Source organism: Lissotriton helveticus, chromosome 11, assembly GCF_964261635.1.
Source record: "Lissotriton helveticus chromosome 11, aLisHel1.1, whole genome shotgun sequence".
Lineage (NCBI taxonomy): Eukaryota > Metazoa > Chordata > Amphibia > Caudata > Salamandridae > Lissotriton > Lissotriton helveticus.
In genome coordinates, this window is record NC_136072.1 from 861,116,874 (window position 1) to 861,132,738 (window position 15,865).

At 47.7% G+C, this 15,865-nt stretch overlaps 1 protein-coding gene across 1 annotated transcript; it reads right to left on the bottom strand.

The window, feature by feature from the left end:
- Positions 1-10,610: 10,610 nt before the first annotated feature.
- Positions 10,611-13,058, bottom strand: LOC144792102 (uncharacterized). The gene is given in 1 exon segment (XM_078666973.1): positions 10,611-13,058. A coding segment is annotated over 1 exon segment (2,448 nt).
- Positions 13,059-15,865: the final 2,807 nt, after the last annotated feature.

The following is a 15,865-nucleotide window of genomic DNA, read 5'->3' on the forward strand; positions in this document are numbered from 1 at the left end:
GGCGGACAAGTGGCTGACCCCCGCTCAGAGTACGAAGGAAGCAATAATGGAAAAATATACCTAGAACAATACCTAGAGGCCCTTCCTTTTGGGACACAACGATGGTTGAGACAGCACTCTAATCTCACGACCGCCCAAGCAATGGAAATGGCCTCGACGTTTTCAAGGGCACAACCGCGATTACACCCTATGGAGCCTGAGAGAAACGTCAAAAACCCAATTCGGTTAGAACGCAAGCTACGACCTCCTCCTGGGCTTCCCGGCCCCAGGCCCTCGAACCCCGACGCAATCCCTTTCAGAGGCCCTCAATGTTTCGACTGCGGCTCCTGGTGTCATATCGCTAGGTTTTGCCCATGGAAGAGGAATCGGGAAGAACCCATGGAGGTGGGTTACCTACCCCGTGCGGTCATGTTCACCGCCGAGCTAGGAGGGGCGTATCACGTGAGTGTCCGAGTGAACGGAGGAAAGGTAAAAGCGCTGCTGGACTCAGGGTGCAAACAATCGGTGATGCAAGGGAGGTTTGTGTGTGCACCCCAGGTAATGCCAGAGACCCTAGTGCATATTAAATGCGTGCACGGAGATATAAAAAGTTACCCCGTTGCTTATGTCCCGTTGGAGCTAGAAGGGGGGCGGCATGTAGTAGTGAAGGTTGGGATAATGGATAACCTCCCCGAAGAACTCATTATAGGGACAGACAATCCCCACTTCCTGGACCTGTTTTCCGAAACCCTAAGAACCCGAGGAGCAGGACCCAAGAAAGTACTTACCGCCCCTGATCCCTGGGAGGGTGACCGTAGTTTCCAGTTTGCCCAACCAACGACTCAACCCTGTTTAATGCCTGGGAACAGGCCCATGCCGACCAAGACAACCCAAACCCCAGGTACCCACGGTTTATGATTCTGAATGACCTCCTCTACCGACAGGGGAAGCAAGGCGAAAACAAGCAGCTTCTTGTACCAGTGTGTTTCCGGGACCAAGTGATGTTCTACGCCCATACCCACCTCCTCGCCGGACACACGGGCAGCGAAAAAACCACGCAGAACCTTCTGAGGATCTTCTACTGGCCGGGAGTCTACCAAGACATAATGAAACATTGTCAAGCCTGTGACATATGTCAACGTAAAAACACCCATAGACCCCCGGCTGTACCATTGCAGCCGCTACCCATCGTTGGGACCCCGTTCGAGAGGGTAGCTATGGACCTCATAGGCCCACTCCCAAAAACCAAGAGGGGAAACCAATATGCCTTAGTCATCGTGGATTACGCCACCAGATTCCCCGAAGCCTTTCCACTGAAAGCACCCACATCGAAAAACATTGCCGAAAAGTTCATGGAACTATTCTCCCGCGTGGGTTTCCCGAAGGAGGTCCTCACCGACCAGGGCACTCCCTTCATGTCGAGAGTGATGAAAGAGGTGTGTTCGCTATTGGACCTCCACCAGATCAAAACATCCATATATCACCCCCAGACTGATGGCCTCGTGGAACGTTATAATGGGACATTAAAGAGCATCTTAAAGAAGATGCTCACCGCCAACAGAACGGATTGGGACATGTTGCTGCCCCTGGCCCTTTATGTCATTAGAGGCCAAAGCAGTCTTGGCTGCTCCTCATTCGAGATGTTGTATGGGAGACAGCCCAGAAGCCTTCTTGAAATGACTAAAGAGTATTGGGAGGCCGAACCCACCAGAGAGACAAAGTCATTACTCGAGTACAGCCAGAACCTCAAAAACCAGTTGGGGAAAATAAGGGAATTAGCATACTCCCAACTGGAGAAAAGTCAAACGAAACAGAAGATACACTACGACAAGGGGAAAAAATGGAGAAAACTGGAAGTAAACGATTGGGCATTGGTGTTGCTACCCTCAATCACTAAAAGATTCCAGACCGAATGGCAAGGCCCTTACCAGGTCATCGAAACCATTGGGAAAACGACATACCGACTGAAACTGACCGGCAGGAAAACACAGATCTTCCATATTAACATCCTCAAGAAGTGGCTGGGAGCTCCTCCCCTTTCCACCTATACCTCCCCAACCAAAGAAGACAAAAAGGAAACCACGGTGAGCCAACTCGTCATCAACGAAGACCTGTACCAGGACCAACAAAAAGGGCTGCAGAACGTCCTTAGCCGGTGTGCAACTATCTTCTCCGACCTCCCGGGGTCCACCAACCTGGCCGAACATTGGATCGACACTCCTACCGGTACCATCGTGAAACAGCGTCCATATAGGATCCCCGCCGCTAAAAGAGAAGCCATAAGCCGGGAGGTGAGAGAAATGCTCAACCTGGGTGTTATACGCCCGTCCAGAAGCGAATGGTCCTCGCCCATTGTGATGGTGCCTAAGCCAGATGGGAGCAGTAGGTTCTGTATGGACTTTAGGGCCCTGAATGCAGTCTCGACGTTCGATGCATATCCGATCCCAAGAATCGATGAGTTGATCGAGAAGTTAGGCGAGGCCAGATACATCAGTACCCTCGACCTCACCAAGGGATATTGGCAGGTGCCTCTGCGAGAAGAAGATCGCAAGAAAACCGCTTTTTCCACTCCTGACGGGCTATATGAATTCACCGTTCTCCCTTTCGGGTTACACGGGGGCCCCGCGACGTTCCAACGGTTGATGAATGAGGTGCTCTGAGGACACCAGAGGTACAGTTCAGCATACCTCGATGATATAATCATCTTCAGTCCAGACTGGGAGACATACCTCAAACATCTGGAAACCATCCTGAGGCAGTTGATCAAAGCAGGACTCCACGTCAACGCCAAGAAATCGAGGATCGGGTACCAAAAGGTGAGGTACCTTGGTTATATACTGGGGCATGGAGTCATCGAACCCCAAGAGGAAAAAATCAGAGCCATAGCAGACACCCCTTTTCCCACCAGTGTCAGGAACATGCGGGCCTTTTTAGGGTTAGTGGGGTATTACCGGAGATTCATCCCATCCTTTTCCGACATAGCAGCCCCACTCACAGATACCCTGAAAAAACAGACCCCGAAAACCGGTTTCCAGGCACCGACGCCTGAGATGAGACGGGCCTTCAATGCCCTAAAAGAAATCATCACCACCCGCCCTGTGCTGTCCTCCCCCGATTTCACAAAACCCTTCATTATTCACACGGACGCCTCTGATTTCGGGATAGGGGCAGTACTATCGCAGGTTTCGGAGGAGGGTACAGAGCACCCCATACTGTTTATCAACCGTAAACTGTTTCCCAGAGAGGTGAGGTACCCCACGATTGAAAAAGAATGCCTGGCTATCAAATGGGCAATAGACAAGCTAAGGAATTACCTGGAGGGGCGCACATTCCAACTGTACACCGATCATGCCCCACTCCAATGGATGAGTCGCAATGCGTCCAACAATCCAAGAGTGATGAGGTGGTTCCTTTCGTTACAGCCATTTTCCTTCCGGGTGCTTCACCAGAAAGGAAAGGACAATGCTAGCGCGGACTACCTGTCCTGGTTTCCTCTCCCCGATCGGGAGAATCCTAGGGGGGAGGGGTGTGACGGGGAGGAATGGGGACCGCCAGGCTTACCTGTCTCACCTCTTTTTAATCAGCATACAGGAGCCTGGAGGGACACAGACGCCATAGACGAACCGGACACGGAAGCCAGAGACGAGTCCTGCTTCTTTAATTGGGCGGAGCTGGACTGGGAGCCCGTCGCAGGACCCGCCCCCTCCTACCAGGTAAAGACCGCCCAGGACCCCTCACAGGTGTGTTTTACACTCTGAGGGGAAGGAGGCAAGAGAGTTGGCAGGCGAGGAGAAGAGGAGGACGTGAGCGGAAGGGAGTGGAGTTGGAGAGCGGAGATTGAGGAGAGGCGGGAGCTGAGCGGCGACGAAGAAAGAGCGGAGATTGAGGAGAGGCGAGAGCTGACCGACGACGAAGGAAGAGCGGAGGAGAAGCCGGAGTCGGAGGAAAAAGAACAGCGGAGGACGGAGGCGGGGACGAGGACGGAGGAGAGAGACCAGCGGAGGAGAACAGAGGCGGCTGTCAGGGACGAGGAAGGGGAGAGAAGCAGAAGCAGGTCGGCGGGAGACAACCCCATCAAGCCAGGAGGCCAACAGGAAGGCGCTTCGCCCAGCCACACTTCATCGAGGGAAGTGTGGCTACCAGAGGTACGATCAAGGCTTTCGGGCTGGGCGGGTTTTAAGTGGCGTAAAATTCCCTAAAGAACGCCTGACTCCCCTCCAGTGCACAACCCCGACCCTCACTCCCCCTTGCACTTTGGACCCTAGCCTATTTGTTGTGCACGTGTGTTCCCCCACTCCCTACCCTGTGCTGAAAAGTAGTACGGTACCTAAACCCACCCTATCTTTCCTTCCTTAACGGGCGAGATGCCGCGACATCGTGGAGGAAGACGGACGAACCACCAGTCCCAGAAGGCACCAGGGCGAGAGACGGAAGGCAACAGAGAAACGCCTACAAAGACTCACGGAAGAGACGGAGACCCCTCTTCCGTACTACAGAAAGACCCTACCCCGAAAAAGAACTCTAAAAATAATAAAACCCGCATTACCCAGAATACCTGTGTCAGTAAGTCTATTAGGGGAGTCACAACCTACTCTCACTCCTCCTCCTGATAGACGGGGCGACCCCGAGGCACCACACTATGTGAGGGCAACTCACAAAATGGCTGCTGTACACAAAATGGAAGTCAAGGGTTCAGGACGAAAATGACAATTTCGAGGTGAAATCGTTACTGGAATATGACGAAAATGCTTGTACATAGTGTACTAGCCATTCTCGGTATTTTGATATAAAAATCGTCATGCTACGACAAAGTTTTATTACATGAGTCCAGAATTTTCAGAACCACAAACCCTCCTTTTGCCCTTACATAGGCAATTAACCTATCCTCATGCTAATCTGAGTCCAGGTCATTATTCCTAAAGTCATTGAGATGTTGCTGTAGCATCATCCTAGTACTTAGCTCGTCTCTTGATACAGGTTTCCTTACACATGATATAGCACAGAGGCCACATATTGCAGGAGCACACTGCACGCACAGACAGAACAGGAAAAGAATGGCTAAGACCATCCCAATGACCATCAGAATTTTCCACCCCCAGGCGGATATCAGTCCCCAGAACCACCCCATTAACGACCAATCTCCTTTATCCACATGAATAGATTCGGAAATCTTATGCAGTTTAGAGATGGCCTGGTACACTGTTGGAGCGTTATCTGGAATGAAAACACAGCAACTCGATTGGATCAATTTACATACCCCACCTCGGTCTGCAAGGATGACCTCTAATGCGACCCTGTTCTGAAGGGTCATAAACCGGTCCGACTGGAGCTCAGCAGTCAAGTTACTAAGGGCCCGGCAGTTTCAACTACTGTGGACTCAACCACCCTTGTCAATTGCCTTATGTTCCTGCTATTAACCATTGGTCCCCAGAACGGCAGAAAACCCTTTACCCAAATTCTTGTCCTGCAGTGTCTTCTTTACTCAAGACACCTCTAACTATCCTTGTCTTGTGGTAGTCTGCCGCTGCGGTGTAGGTGGGAGGCAACAGGAACGAAACAAAACATGTGCCCGAAAAGTCAGGGAGCAACCATGTATAGGCTCTATCATGGCAGATGAAATAGGTACCCTTAGCTGCTAAAAACGAAGGGGAAGTTTGAGAGGCAAAAACATACGTTTTAGTACAGATACTCTTCCCTAACTGAGCTCTGGGATTCTTGCCATTACCTTGCAGACACAGGTGACCCTGAAGGGGTACAATCCAAATCGGGGATGATCTCTTAGCATGCTGTTTCTCACTCAGAGTAGCTCCACATCCGGTCACATTCCATCCTATGTATACTAGTGTCTCATCTCTCGGGATAGTCTCGTAGGAAATATCTTCCTTAATCATGTCTACTATACCCTTAACTAGAGTACTATTCTTAGGATTTCCTGTTACAGAACGTAGGGGGTAGACTTCAGGTGCATAGATGAACATTGTTCTGTATGCCCACACAGAACCATTGTGGCTGAATGGCAGGACCAGATAAGGGATACCTTTATCCGTTGTGTGAGGCATAAGACCACACACCCAACAGTTAGTCGTGTTCATTACTAGTTGGTGTTGGTGCAAAAGCTGAACGATGGAGTTAATAATAAACTCTAATCTCCTAGCGGATTCGTGTTCAGGGAGAGATTGAAAGGAATGTGAGGAAACAGTAGGAGGAGGTATGGGCGATGTAGTGGGGGCAAATGTCACTTGTAAGGAGAATAGGACAGATCCTGTTAAACACATTATCGCACCAAATAACATGAAAATGCATAATAAAAAACGTTTCTTGGTCATCAATTTACATATTCTGGTTTCAAAAGTCATTGTTTTGGCAGGTCTCTCCATCTCGAAAAACTCCATCCTCTATCCAATGCTGCTCGCGATGGTAGGTTGTTTCTGCTAAGGAATGCCTCTGTCAGTCTAGGGCAACTCCCTTAGACCAACCAGAACTGTCGACCTAACGTCGTCAGCTGCACCCCAAAGACTTTCGGCAATCGCGACCCTAGCAGCGGAACCCGGATGGTGGTTCGAAAAACAAAAATAAAAAAGTTTCTCAGATGGGAGAGCTGCACTTTCAAAAATAGCAAAGGAAAGGAATATCTTTTTATTAGTTCATAGTTCTCGGTCTCAGATTGTATCTTTGCTTTCCAGGTATTGTCTGGTCTCGGAACAGGAGTTCAGGTTTTGTAGTGTCCAATCGAACTGACGGTGATATGGCTGGTTGCAAAATATTGTCACTCTCTTTTTCAGTAAGTGTTCCTTTTACACGTGCATCACTGAAGGGTATGAAACGAGGCACGGTTTCAGTCTCTGAGTCGGCAACACCCTCCTGGACCCACCGGTCGTACGGCAGAGGCAAAGGGACCCTCTTGCAATGTACGCCGTGGATCCAGTGCTTCTTTCCTTCCACTCGAACAGCTGATCTTGTTGAAAGAAGGATGAGATGTGGGCCGGTCCACCTGGGCTGGTCGTTCTTTGCTCGGTGGAAGTTCTTGACCAGCACCCAGGATCCAGGAACGATCTGATGTCCTGGAGCTTCAGAGACCTGAGGCAGTGTATCATGCACCTGTTGGTGTAAAACACGCAATTTAGCCGTCAATTCGTACAAGTAGTCAAGCAAAACAGGGTATTCGATTTCACTGAACTTTGTAGGCCTCGGCACTCCCCATATGTTAGCCGGGCGGCCAAAAACAATCTCATAAGGACTAAGTCCCACTCGCGAATGCACAGTCATTCTGGTGGATAGGAGTGCTAGGGGTAGAGCGTCAGGCCATTTAAGACCAGAGCTCGCTTGAATTTTGGCCAGTTTTAACTTTAGCGTGCCATTGTAGCATTCTACTAGTCCAGCTGATTGGGGGTGATTTGCAGCGTGGAATTTCTGATGGATGCCTAGCCCTTCACATACTTTCTTCATCACACGACCCACAAATTCACTTCCATTGTCACTCCAGACCATTCTCGGCATTCCAAATCTAGGGAAGAACTCTTTCACAAGGGCTTTAGCTGTGGATAAGGCAGTGTTGTCCTTTAGGGGGTAGGCTTCCACCCATCTTGAAAAGGCACAAACAACAACGAGTACGTATTTTAAATTGTTGCACCTTTCCATGTGGATGAAATCTAGCTGCAAAACCTCGAACGGATACGTAGGAGGTGCAAAATGACCAGCTGGAGTTGGGGTTCCCCTACCAGGATTGTATTTTAGACACACCATGCAATTCTTGACCACATTCTCTGCACACTTAGGAATTCCAGCATTTTGCCATACTGGAGCCAACAACTTACAAATCCCTTTCACACTGATGTGAGCCATTCCATGGGCCATTGTAACCACTGCAAGCACATACGCATCGGGTAACAACCATCTCTGATGTTCTGACAATTCAATCCAACAACCATTGGCATCCATTTTACCCGTACTTTCTCTCCACACACTCAACTCTTTCTCTGTAGCTTCAGCTTGGATCGATTTCACACTCTCCATCGTGTCTTCACACATTCCAACGTCACCAATCCATCTTGCAGGGCCTGCAACATACATTCGGCTCATCACATTCCTCGCCGTTTCTTTTGCGATTTCGTAAGCAAATGCATTTCCATGACCAACATCATCAGTCACCTTCTTGTGTGCGCTACATTTCACAATCGCAACGGCAAAGTAAGTGACTCAAGAAGCTCATTCACCAACTGACCATGCTGTATCTTAGCTCCATGCGAAGTCAGGAACCCACGTTCTTTCCACAATCGTCCAAAACTGTGAGCCACTCCAAATGCATACTGGCTGTCGGTATAGATAGTCACTTTCATTCCTTTCGACAACACGCATGCTCTTGTAAGTGCAATCAACTCTGCTGCTTGAGCTGAATTATGTGGGATACGTGCAGCTTCGACAATCGTATGCAAAGTCGTGACAGCATAGGCTGCAGTCGTATCACCATTCGGAAGCTTGAAGCATGAACCATCCACCCATAAGGTACCATCACTCTTTACAAGAGGAGTGTCTCGGAGTTCTATTCTCCCTTTCGTTTCTTCTTCTGTTCTGAGAAAACAATCATGCTGTTCTGAAGCATCTAATTCCTCTACACTCGGCAACAACATAGCTGGGTTAAGAGTGTTGCATCTTTTTATGTGCACATGACTCGCTAACAATGTCAATTCGTAACCGGACAATCGAGCACTAGTTAAGTGCTGTGTCTTGGTTCTGTTTAACAACCTGTCCACTGCATGTGGAACCATCACGATTAACGTGTTATTCATCACTAAACCAGCAGACTGTCGAATAGAAACAGCTGCTGCCGCTGTTGCTCTTAAACAACTTGGCAATGCTTTAGCTACTGGATCCAAAGTCGACGAAAAATACGCACATGGACGCTGCTTGTCTCCGAACAACTGTGTCAACACTGACAATGCGCAACCCTCTTTCTCATGGACATACAATGTAAAGGGCTTACTGTAGTCGGGGGTACCCAACACAGGAGCCGAACATAATGCTGTGCGCAATTCGGAAAAACTTTTCTGACACTCCTCAGACCATGAAAGGGGATTCGGTGTATCTTTACACGTTAATGCCACCAAGGGCTTGGCCAGCAAGGAAAAATTTGGTATCCACTGTCTACAGTACGATGTAATACCCAAGAAAGCACGCACTTCTCTCTGTGTTCTTGGCACACTCAATTTCGCTATTGACTGAATTCTTTCTGGGGTCAGTTTCCTTCCCTCCTTCGATAAGAGATGACCTAAGTAGGTCACTTCTTGTCGACAATATTGCAATTTTGAGAGAGACACTTTGTGATGCAACTCACACAAATGACGCAATAAGGACAACGTGGCTTCTTTACAGATTTCCTCAGTATCTGCAGCAACGAGCAAATCATCAACATACTGAATGAGGGTAGCGCCATCAGGTAAAACAATCGTATCAAGCTGTGTTTTTAAAGCTTGACTATATATTGATGGACTTTCACAGTAGCCCTGGGGAGCGCGTTTAAAGCGGAAGATTCGTCCTCCTAAACTGAAGCCAAAAATATCCCTACTCTCCTCAGCAATTGGGATGCTGAAGAAAGCATTCTTCAAGTCGAGCAAATCATCAACATACTGAATGAGGGTAGCGCCATCAGGTAAAACAATCGTATCAAGCTGTGTTTTTAAAGCTTGACTATATATTGATGGACTTTCACAGTAGCCCTGGGGAGCGCGTTTAAAGCGGAAGATTCGTCCTCCTAAACTGAAGCCAAAAATATCCCTACTCTCCTCAGCAATTGGGATGCTGAAGAAAGCATTCTTCAAGTCAATCACCGAAAACCAGGTGGCAGAAGCTGGAATCATAGTCAATAGGGCAGTGATGTCAGGAACAACTGGAAATTGTGGCACAACTATCTTATTCACCTCTCTAAGATCGATCACAAATCTATAAACAGGTTGCTGAGAAGGGTCAGTTCGCTTCAAAACAGGCAGAACAGGACTATTACAGACGTTGCCTCTTGTCTCTTCAATCACATCTTTTTCAATCAGATCGTAAATGATCGCTAACAACGCTTTTTCACCTTCACTAGAGATTTTGTATTGGGGAATGCGTGGCATTTTAACATTGGCTTTCAATGTTACAACATATGGTGGTATTTCCAAAAGACCCACATCATTAGGACCCGTAGCCCAAAGAATATCAGGAAGAAACGACAATTCTGTCGGAAGTTTATCCCTTGACAAATACATTGGAGAAACCACTTTCTTACCCAGTGTAAGTTGTACTCCCGAAGGAGAACAGTACAAAGTCGCATACAATCTTTTTAACAGATCCAATCCCAACAAGTTTTCACCACAACCTGTTGTCAGAATAAGGGGTGCTTCGAATTCACAAGGACCAACAGAAAGAGACATAGGACTAGAAACTGGGTTTCTAACCGGGGCGCCAGAAAAACCTACTGATACATTCGTTTCGCCAGACAAAGGTGCGCCAGGGAGTTTGGAGTGCATAATAGAACTCTTTGTAGCACCAGTATCCAACAGAAAAGGTTCTGACACACCTGATGTAATCACCTCAACGCAAGGTTCACTCTGATCTACTGGAACTGAAACAACTCCCTCTCTTTGTCTATGGCTGTCCTAGCAATCATTACCTTCCACATGCTCATCTTCTGCATAGTAATCATCAGCATAGTACTGAGCCGTCCTACCAGACGCGTTATTCTGCTGATCAAAACTATTCATTGAATTTTGAGGCGGAAAGGAACGAGCGTTCTGGGGGAAATTCCCACGTCCTCTACCTCTCGGTGCTTGTTGAACACCTCGACCTCTTGAGCCAGAAACACCATTTGCGCGCTGTAACAAGATAGGGCAACTATACTTGAAATGACCCTCTTCCTTACAATATGAACACTGATTGGGACCTACAGGGACACGTGGTTGAGCATACTCGACTCTTTGCGAGTTTCTCTGAAACTGTTGAGGTTGCTGATAGTTATTCTGATAGTTATTCTGACCATTGCTATTTTGGCCACCACGTGGCGGATATGCTTGCTATAACAGAACCTTCGTTTTCAACTCTTTAGTTTTCTTCTCTGCTCTATCTTTCTCGTCCTTGTCCCTATTTTCATAATACTGTGCAGTAGCCAATATCTGTGCTGAAGAGGAAACGGCCCAAGAACTCTCTGAATCTTTCAACTTCTTACACAACTCGGGAAGTAAATTGTGCACGAACTTATCGACGAATAACCGTTGACCACCTTCTGTACTCATATCTTGACCACTGTGGTCAACAAACGTTTCTTCAAACCTGGTGAAGAAATCTGACACCGTTTCATCCTTCTTCTGCTTACACGCAGACAATTTATCCCAATTTACTCGCATCGCGGGCATTAAAGTTTTCATGTAATTAATGATCCTATCAGGGAGTTCTGCTACTAAAGGCTCTGGTTTAGCACCACCAACTTGTCGGTCATTTGCAGCACTGATATTAGCCCATGTGTCACCTAACTCTCGATCATGATCTGCATGGCGAATCTTTCCCCATAAAGGCTGTGGAACAACATTCCCAAACAACATGTCTATATCGGCTAAATTCATAATGCAAGAGCCTGCAGTCTGTGACAATTCCTTGTAATACCCTGCAGGATTTTTACGGGGATCAGTCAATGTCTGCTTAAGGGCCAAAACTTCAGCGCGCTTCCATGGAACGTGTACCCAGACACGCTGAAAGTGTGGCTGAATAGGTGGGTTAGCTGCTAGGTCCCCTTCCCTCCATTGTGGGGGAACTTCTCTCATGGGATATTGTCTTACCTTCCTTTTAACAGAAGAATCAGACTCAAACAAAGATTTAGAAACACCTTCTGTCCTAAGCGACAACGACGTCGCAACTGCTTTCTTAACATCTGAACCCACAATTGCGCCTTTTGAAAACTCGAACCGTACATGGCTCAACTCGGGCGGATTGGGCTCCAAATCATTCTCCTCTGAATCCTCAGAAAGGAAAGTACACATTTTCTCAAAAACATATCTCTGCTTTGGTTCTTCCCACTGATTGAAGACAATCATGACAGATTCTAAATCATATTTCTCCGGGTCAGTAACCCATCTATGTGCCAAATAACTCAATGTTTCCTTCTCCCTAGAATCAGGCAGTTGACTACGCAACTGCTTACGCTCAGAGGTAGGAGTTACACTTGTTGCTCCAAAAAGAGGATGCAAAAGACTAGCGACAGTACTAGCCACTCTCTGTCGGACAGAAGGAGAAGTCGATGAAAAGACAAGCGGAAAAGCAGGGTGAGACAAGACCGATGCAGAGGCAGTGTCAGGAGGAGTACCATGAGTGGTAGTCGTTATAGTAGTCAAAGTTGTAGAAAGAAAAGGCAGAGCAGATGTCAAAGCCGGTGGCCCTTGAGGAGGCTGCACCGGAGGAGCAGGAGCCAACTGGAGAACAGCTGGTGGGTGCTGTAGAGGAGCAGGAGGCAATGCAATCACAGGTTGCGCAGCTAAAGGTGGCGGAGGTGCCGTAGCATTTTGCGCATAAGGGGGTGGCGAACTCAACAAATGCGACATTAGGGGATCTTTTTCAAGGTCTTTTGCTGCATCTTGCTGAAGAGGCGGCAAAACTGGATAACATTTATCGATTACCATTTTACGTTGCCTGTGCAACTGCTCACTCATCTGTTCTTCTTCGTTATCTTTAAACTGCATAGCAGCTTGCATTATCGAAATACCCCTTTCTCTCTTATTTTCCTTCGCTAATTTAATTTCTTTCTGTTTGGCTTCCTTACGGCATAGGCGGAAAGAGTCAAACATCGCCGGCCGGGCTTTCTTTTTAAAAAGTTTAACTTCGAGGTTATCTAAGATTTCCGTGTCAAAGCTACCATATTGGGGCCATTTTAAAACACCATCTTTTCTGGTGTATTTGATCCACACTTCATTATATGTGATGGGGCCTACTCCGTGTTTCACATACAATTCATACGTCGGAGTTCCAATCGGAGGAACCGGACACGAGTCCTCCAATCGGGAATCCCTATTATTACAACCAAGACAAAACAAATTTCCAAGTCTGCTAAGACCAGGCATCTTCGCTCTCTAGTCTAGCTTCAAACTTCAAAGGATTATCGATTACGATATTCTCGTGAATACACGAGTCCTTCAGCTTTGGCACTTGCAAGTTCCAAATCAAAGATCCCGAAGGGATACCCAAAACTAAGAACAACTAAGGACTGGGAGACGCTCCACTTATACTTAACTGAGATATCGATGACGTCACCAGAAGACTCGTCTATCGTTTCGCTCTACCAAACATCAAGGGTCCAAATCAGGGCGATAGTCAGGGCAGCAGTCCTTCGTAGCCGTCGGGAAGCGGGGAACCTCGCAGCAAAGACTTTCGGACCACGTCGACATGCAGGGGTCGATGAAGTGACGGCCTTCCTCCAGAATTTTCACACGAAGCTTCTCACGAACCTCTGGCTTGGACCGGTACCGTTGGTATCGCCCCACGTTGGGTGCCAGCTGAGGTACTGGGTTTTTTCAGAACCGGTACTGAACCGGTAACCCAGCGGTGCCAGGGAGAACACCCAAAGACCTCGAGTACTTTCCTGATTCAGACACAGAAACTCAGTCTTCTAGGTGAAGTCAAAGATCGAATTTATTGGCTGCAACCAAGTAACAGGCGTCCTAGAAGTACAACACGGTGTATATTCTCAGGAGACTGCTCAAGCTTACAAAGTCAGGCTTCTCTTTTTATACAAAATATTATGCTTCAGGCAAACATTCTTAGATTTACAGTAGGCCATTCACATATTTTCACTACAAAGAAAAAGCAGAGTCATGATGACAAGCCCACATTTCTGTTCGTCCAGCCCACAACAAATTACCCGGCAAGGCCCAACATTTTCATCAGATATCGGTGGACCCCTAATAAAAACGGGTACCTCCTCCTCGTAAAGCAAGACACATGTAAGAAACAGGGACAGGTGTGAGCAAGATTAGGCAGGGTGTGTGTGCAATGAAAAGGGTTTATGGCATGCTGTGCCTTGATGCTATCTTGCTCGGCCACTGGGAAAGGAACTGGCCGGGCAGGTTCGGCCTGGGGCAATGGTTTCAGCTTGCCCAGGTCACAGAGAAGTCAATTAAGGTGTACGTGTCCTTTGGAATCTAATTTGGCTGTAGTTATAAGCCTATCTGAGGGCAACTCACAAAATGGCTGCCGTACACAAAATGGAAGTCAAGGGTTCAGGACGAAAATGACGATTTCGAGGTGAAATCGTTACTGGAATATGACGAAAATGCTTGTACATAGTGTACTAGCCATTCTCGGTATTTTGATATAAAAATCGTCATGCTACGACAAAGTTTTATTACACGAGTCCAGAATTTTCAGAACCACAAGCAGCAGACTGGACTACGGCAATGTACTCCACGCAGAAATCCCAGCCAAACGCCTACGTCGACTACAACGCATCCAAAAGGCCTCCGCCCGACTGATCATCAACGTCCCCCGCCGCAGCCACATCATCCCCCACCTGAGAGACCTACACTGGCTCCCCGTCGACAAGAGGATCACCTTCAAACTCCTCACCAACGCACACAAAGCACTCCACAACGCCGAACAAGCCTACCTGAACAGCAGACTCAGCTTCTACACCCTCACCCGCCAGATCCGCTCCGCCAGCCTCGCCCTCGACGTTGTCCCCCGCATCCAACGAACGACCTCCTGCAGCAGATCCTTCTCCTACCTCGCCGCCAAGACCTGGACACCCTCTCTACCCACATACGGCAGTCCCAAGACCTACTCACCTTCAGAAGACTCCTCAAGACCTGGCTCTTCGAGCAGTAGCAGCACCCCCCTCCCCTCCGCTCCTTGAGACCCTCACGGGTATGTAGCACGCTCTACAAGTACTATGATTGATTGCTTTACAGGACTTATGGGAAACCAGTATTTCCCATAAAAGTTTCAAGGACATTGTAAACAAATCCATAAAGATTGTATCCCAAGAAGAAGATAAAGCAGCACTCAGTAGGAGCGCCCATGGTTGGTTTGTAATTCAGAGCTATGCAAGGGGCAAGCCACAACCATACCTAGGAACAGGCTTCTCAAGAATCACAAAAGAAAGATTCTTGCTTCTGAGGTTGGGAATTATACCCGCAAAGTGTCACCATCCACAATGGAAACGCACAGACACAACAAATCATTGCAGATTTTGCGGAGACACCAAAGAGGATGTTCTACATCTACTATGCATTTGCAAGAGATTGGATGTGGAACGAAGACAGCTATTAAAGCCACACCTGATCTAAAGCCAGGTATGAACATGTAGACAGGCGGTAAAGGCTTGCTTCGAGGGTAGCAACATTCGGTTGGCCTGCAGCTTTATTCGGTTTATGAGTGCAGCAAAAACAAAGCTAACCCCGGTAGTACTTTAACAAACTGGTCATCAATTTAGGCCCACCGTCCTCTGAGTTATTTATGATAATCCTTTTTAAAAGAGATTGACTCTGGTAATTTTGTCTACCACCATTGTTCCTTCGTGATTTTAGGCAGCCACTCTTGGGTTGTGGGCCAGTAACGGCGACATAAAAACTTCAAATCTATTGTGTCACCTCAGGCTTAGCAACGTGGGCCTAGGAACTAGCATATCATTAGCATGGGAACTACTTGGCAAGGGGTGCAAGGTACTGTGTGAGCAAATGACACGACAAACTGCTGATTGTAACTGTCAACAATGAACTTTTGGATGCCCACATGCAGACTTCCCTGCTATTTTGATCAAAACCCTTAACACTAACTTTAAAGGAACCGGCATTGCCCAAGGAACTCTTAGGAGATAAGACTCCAAAATATTTTGCACTTTTCATGCCACCCATAGCACCTTATTGGCTGGACT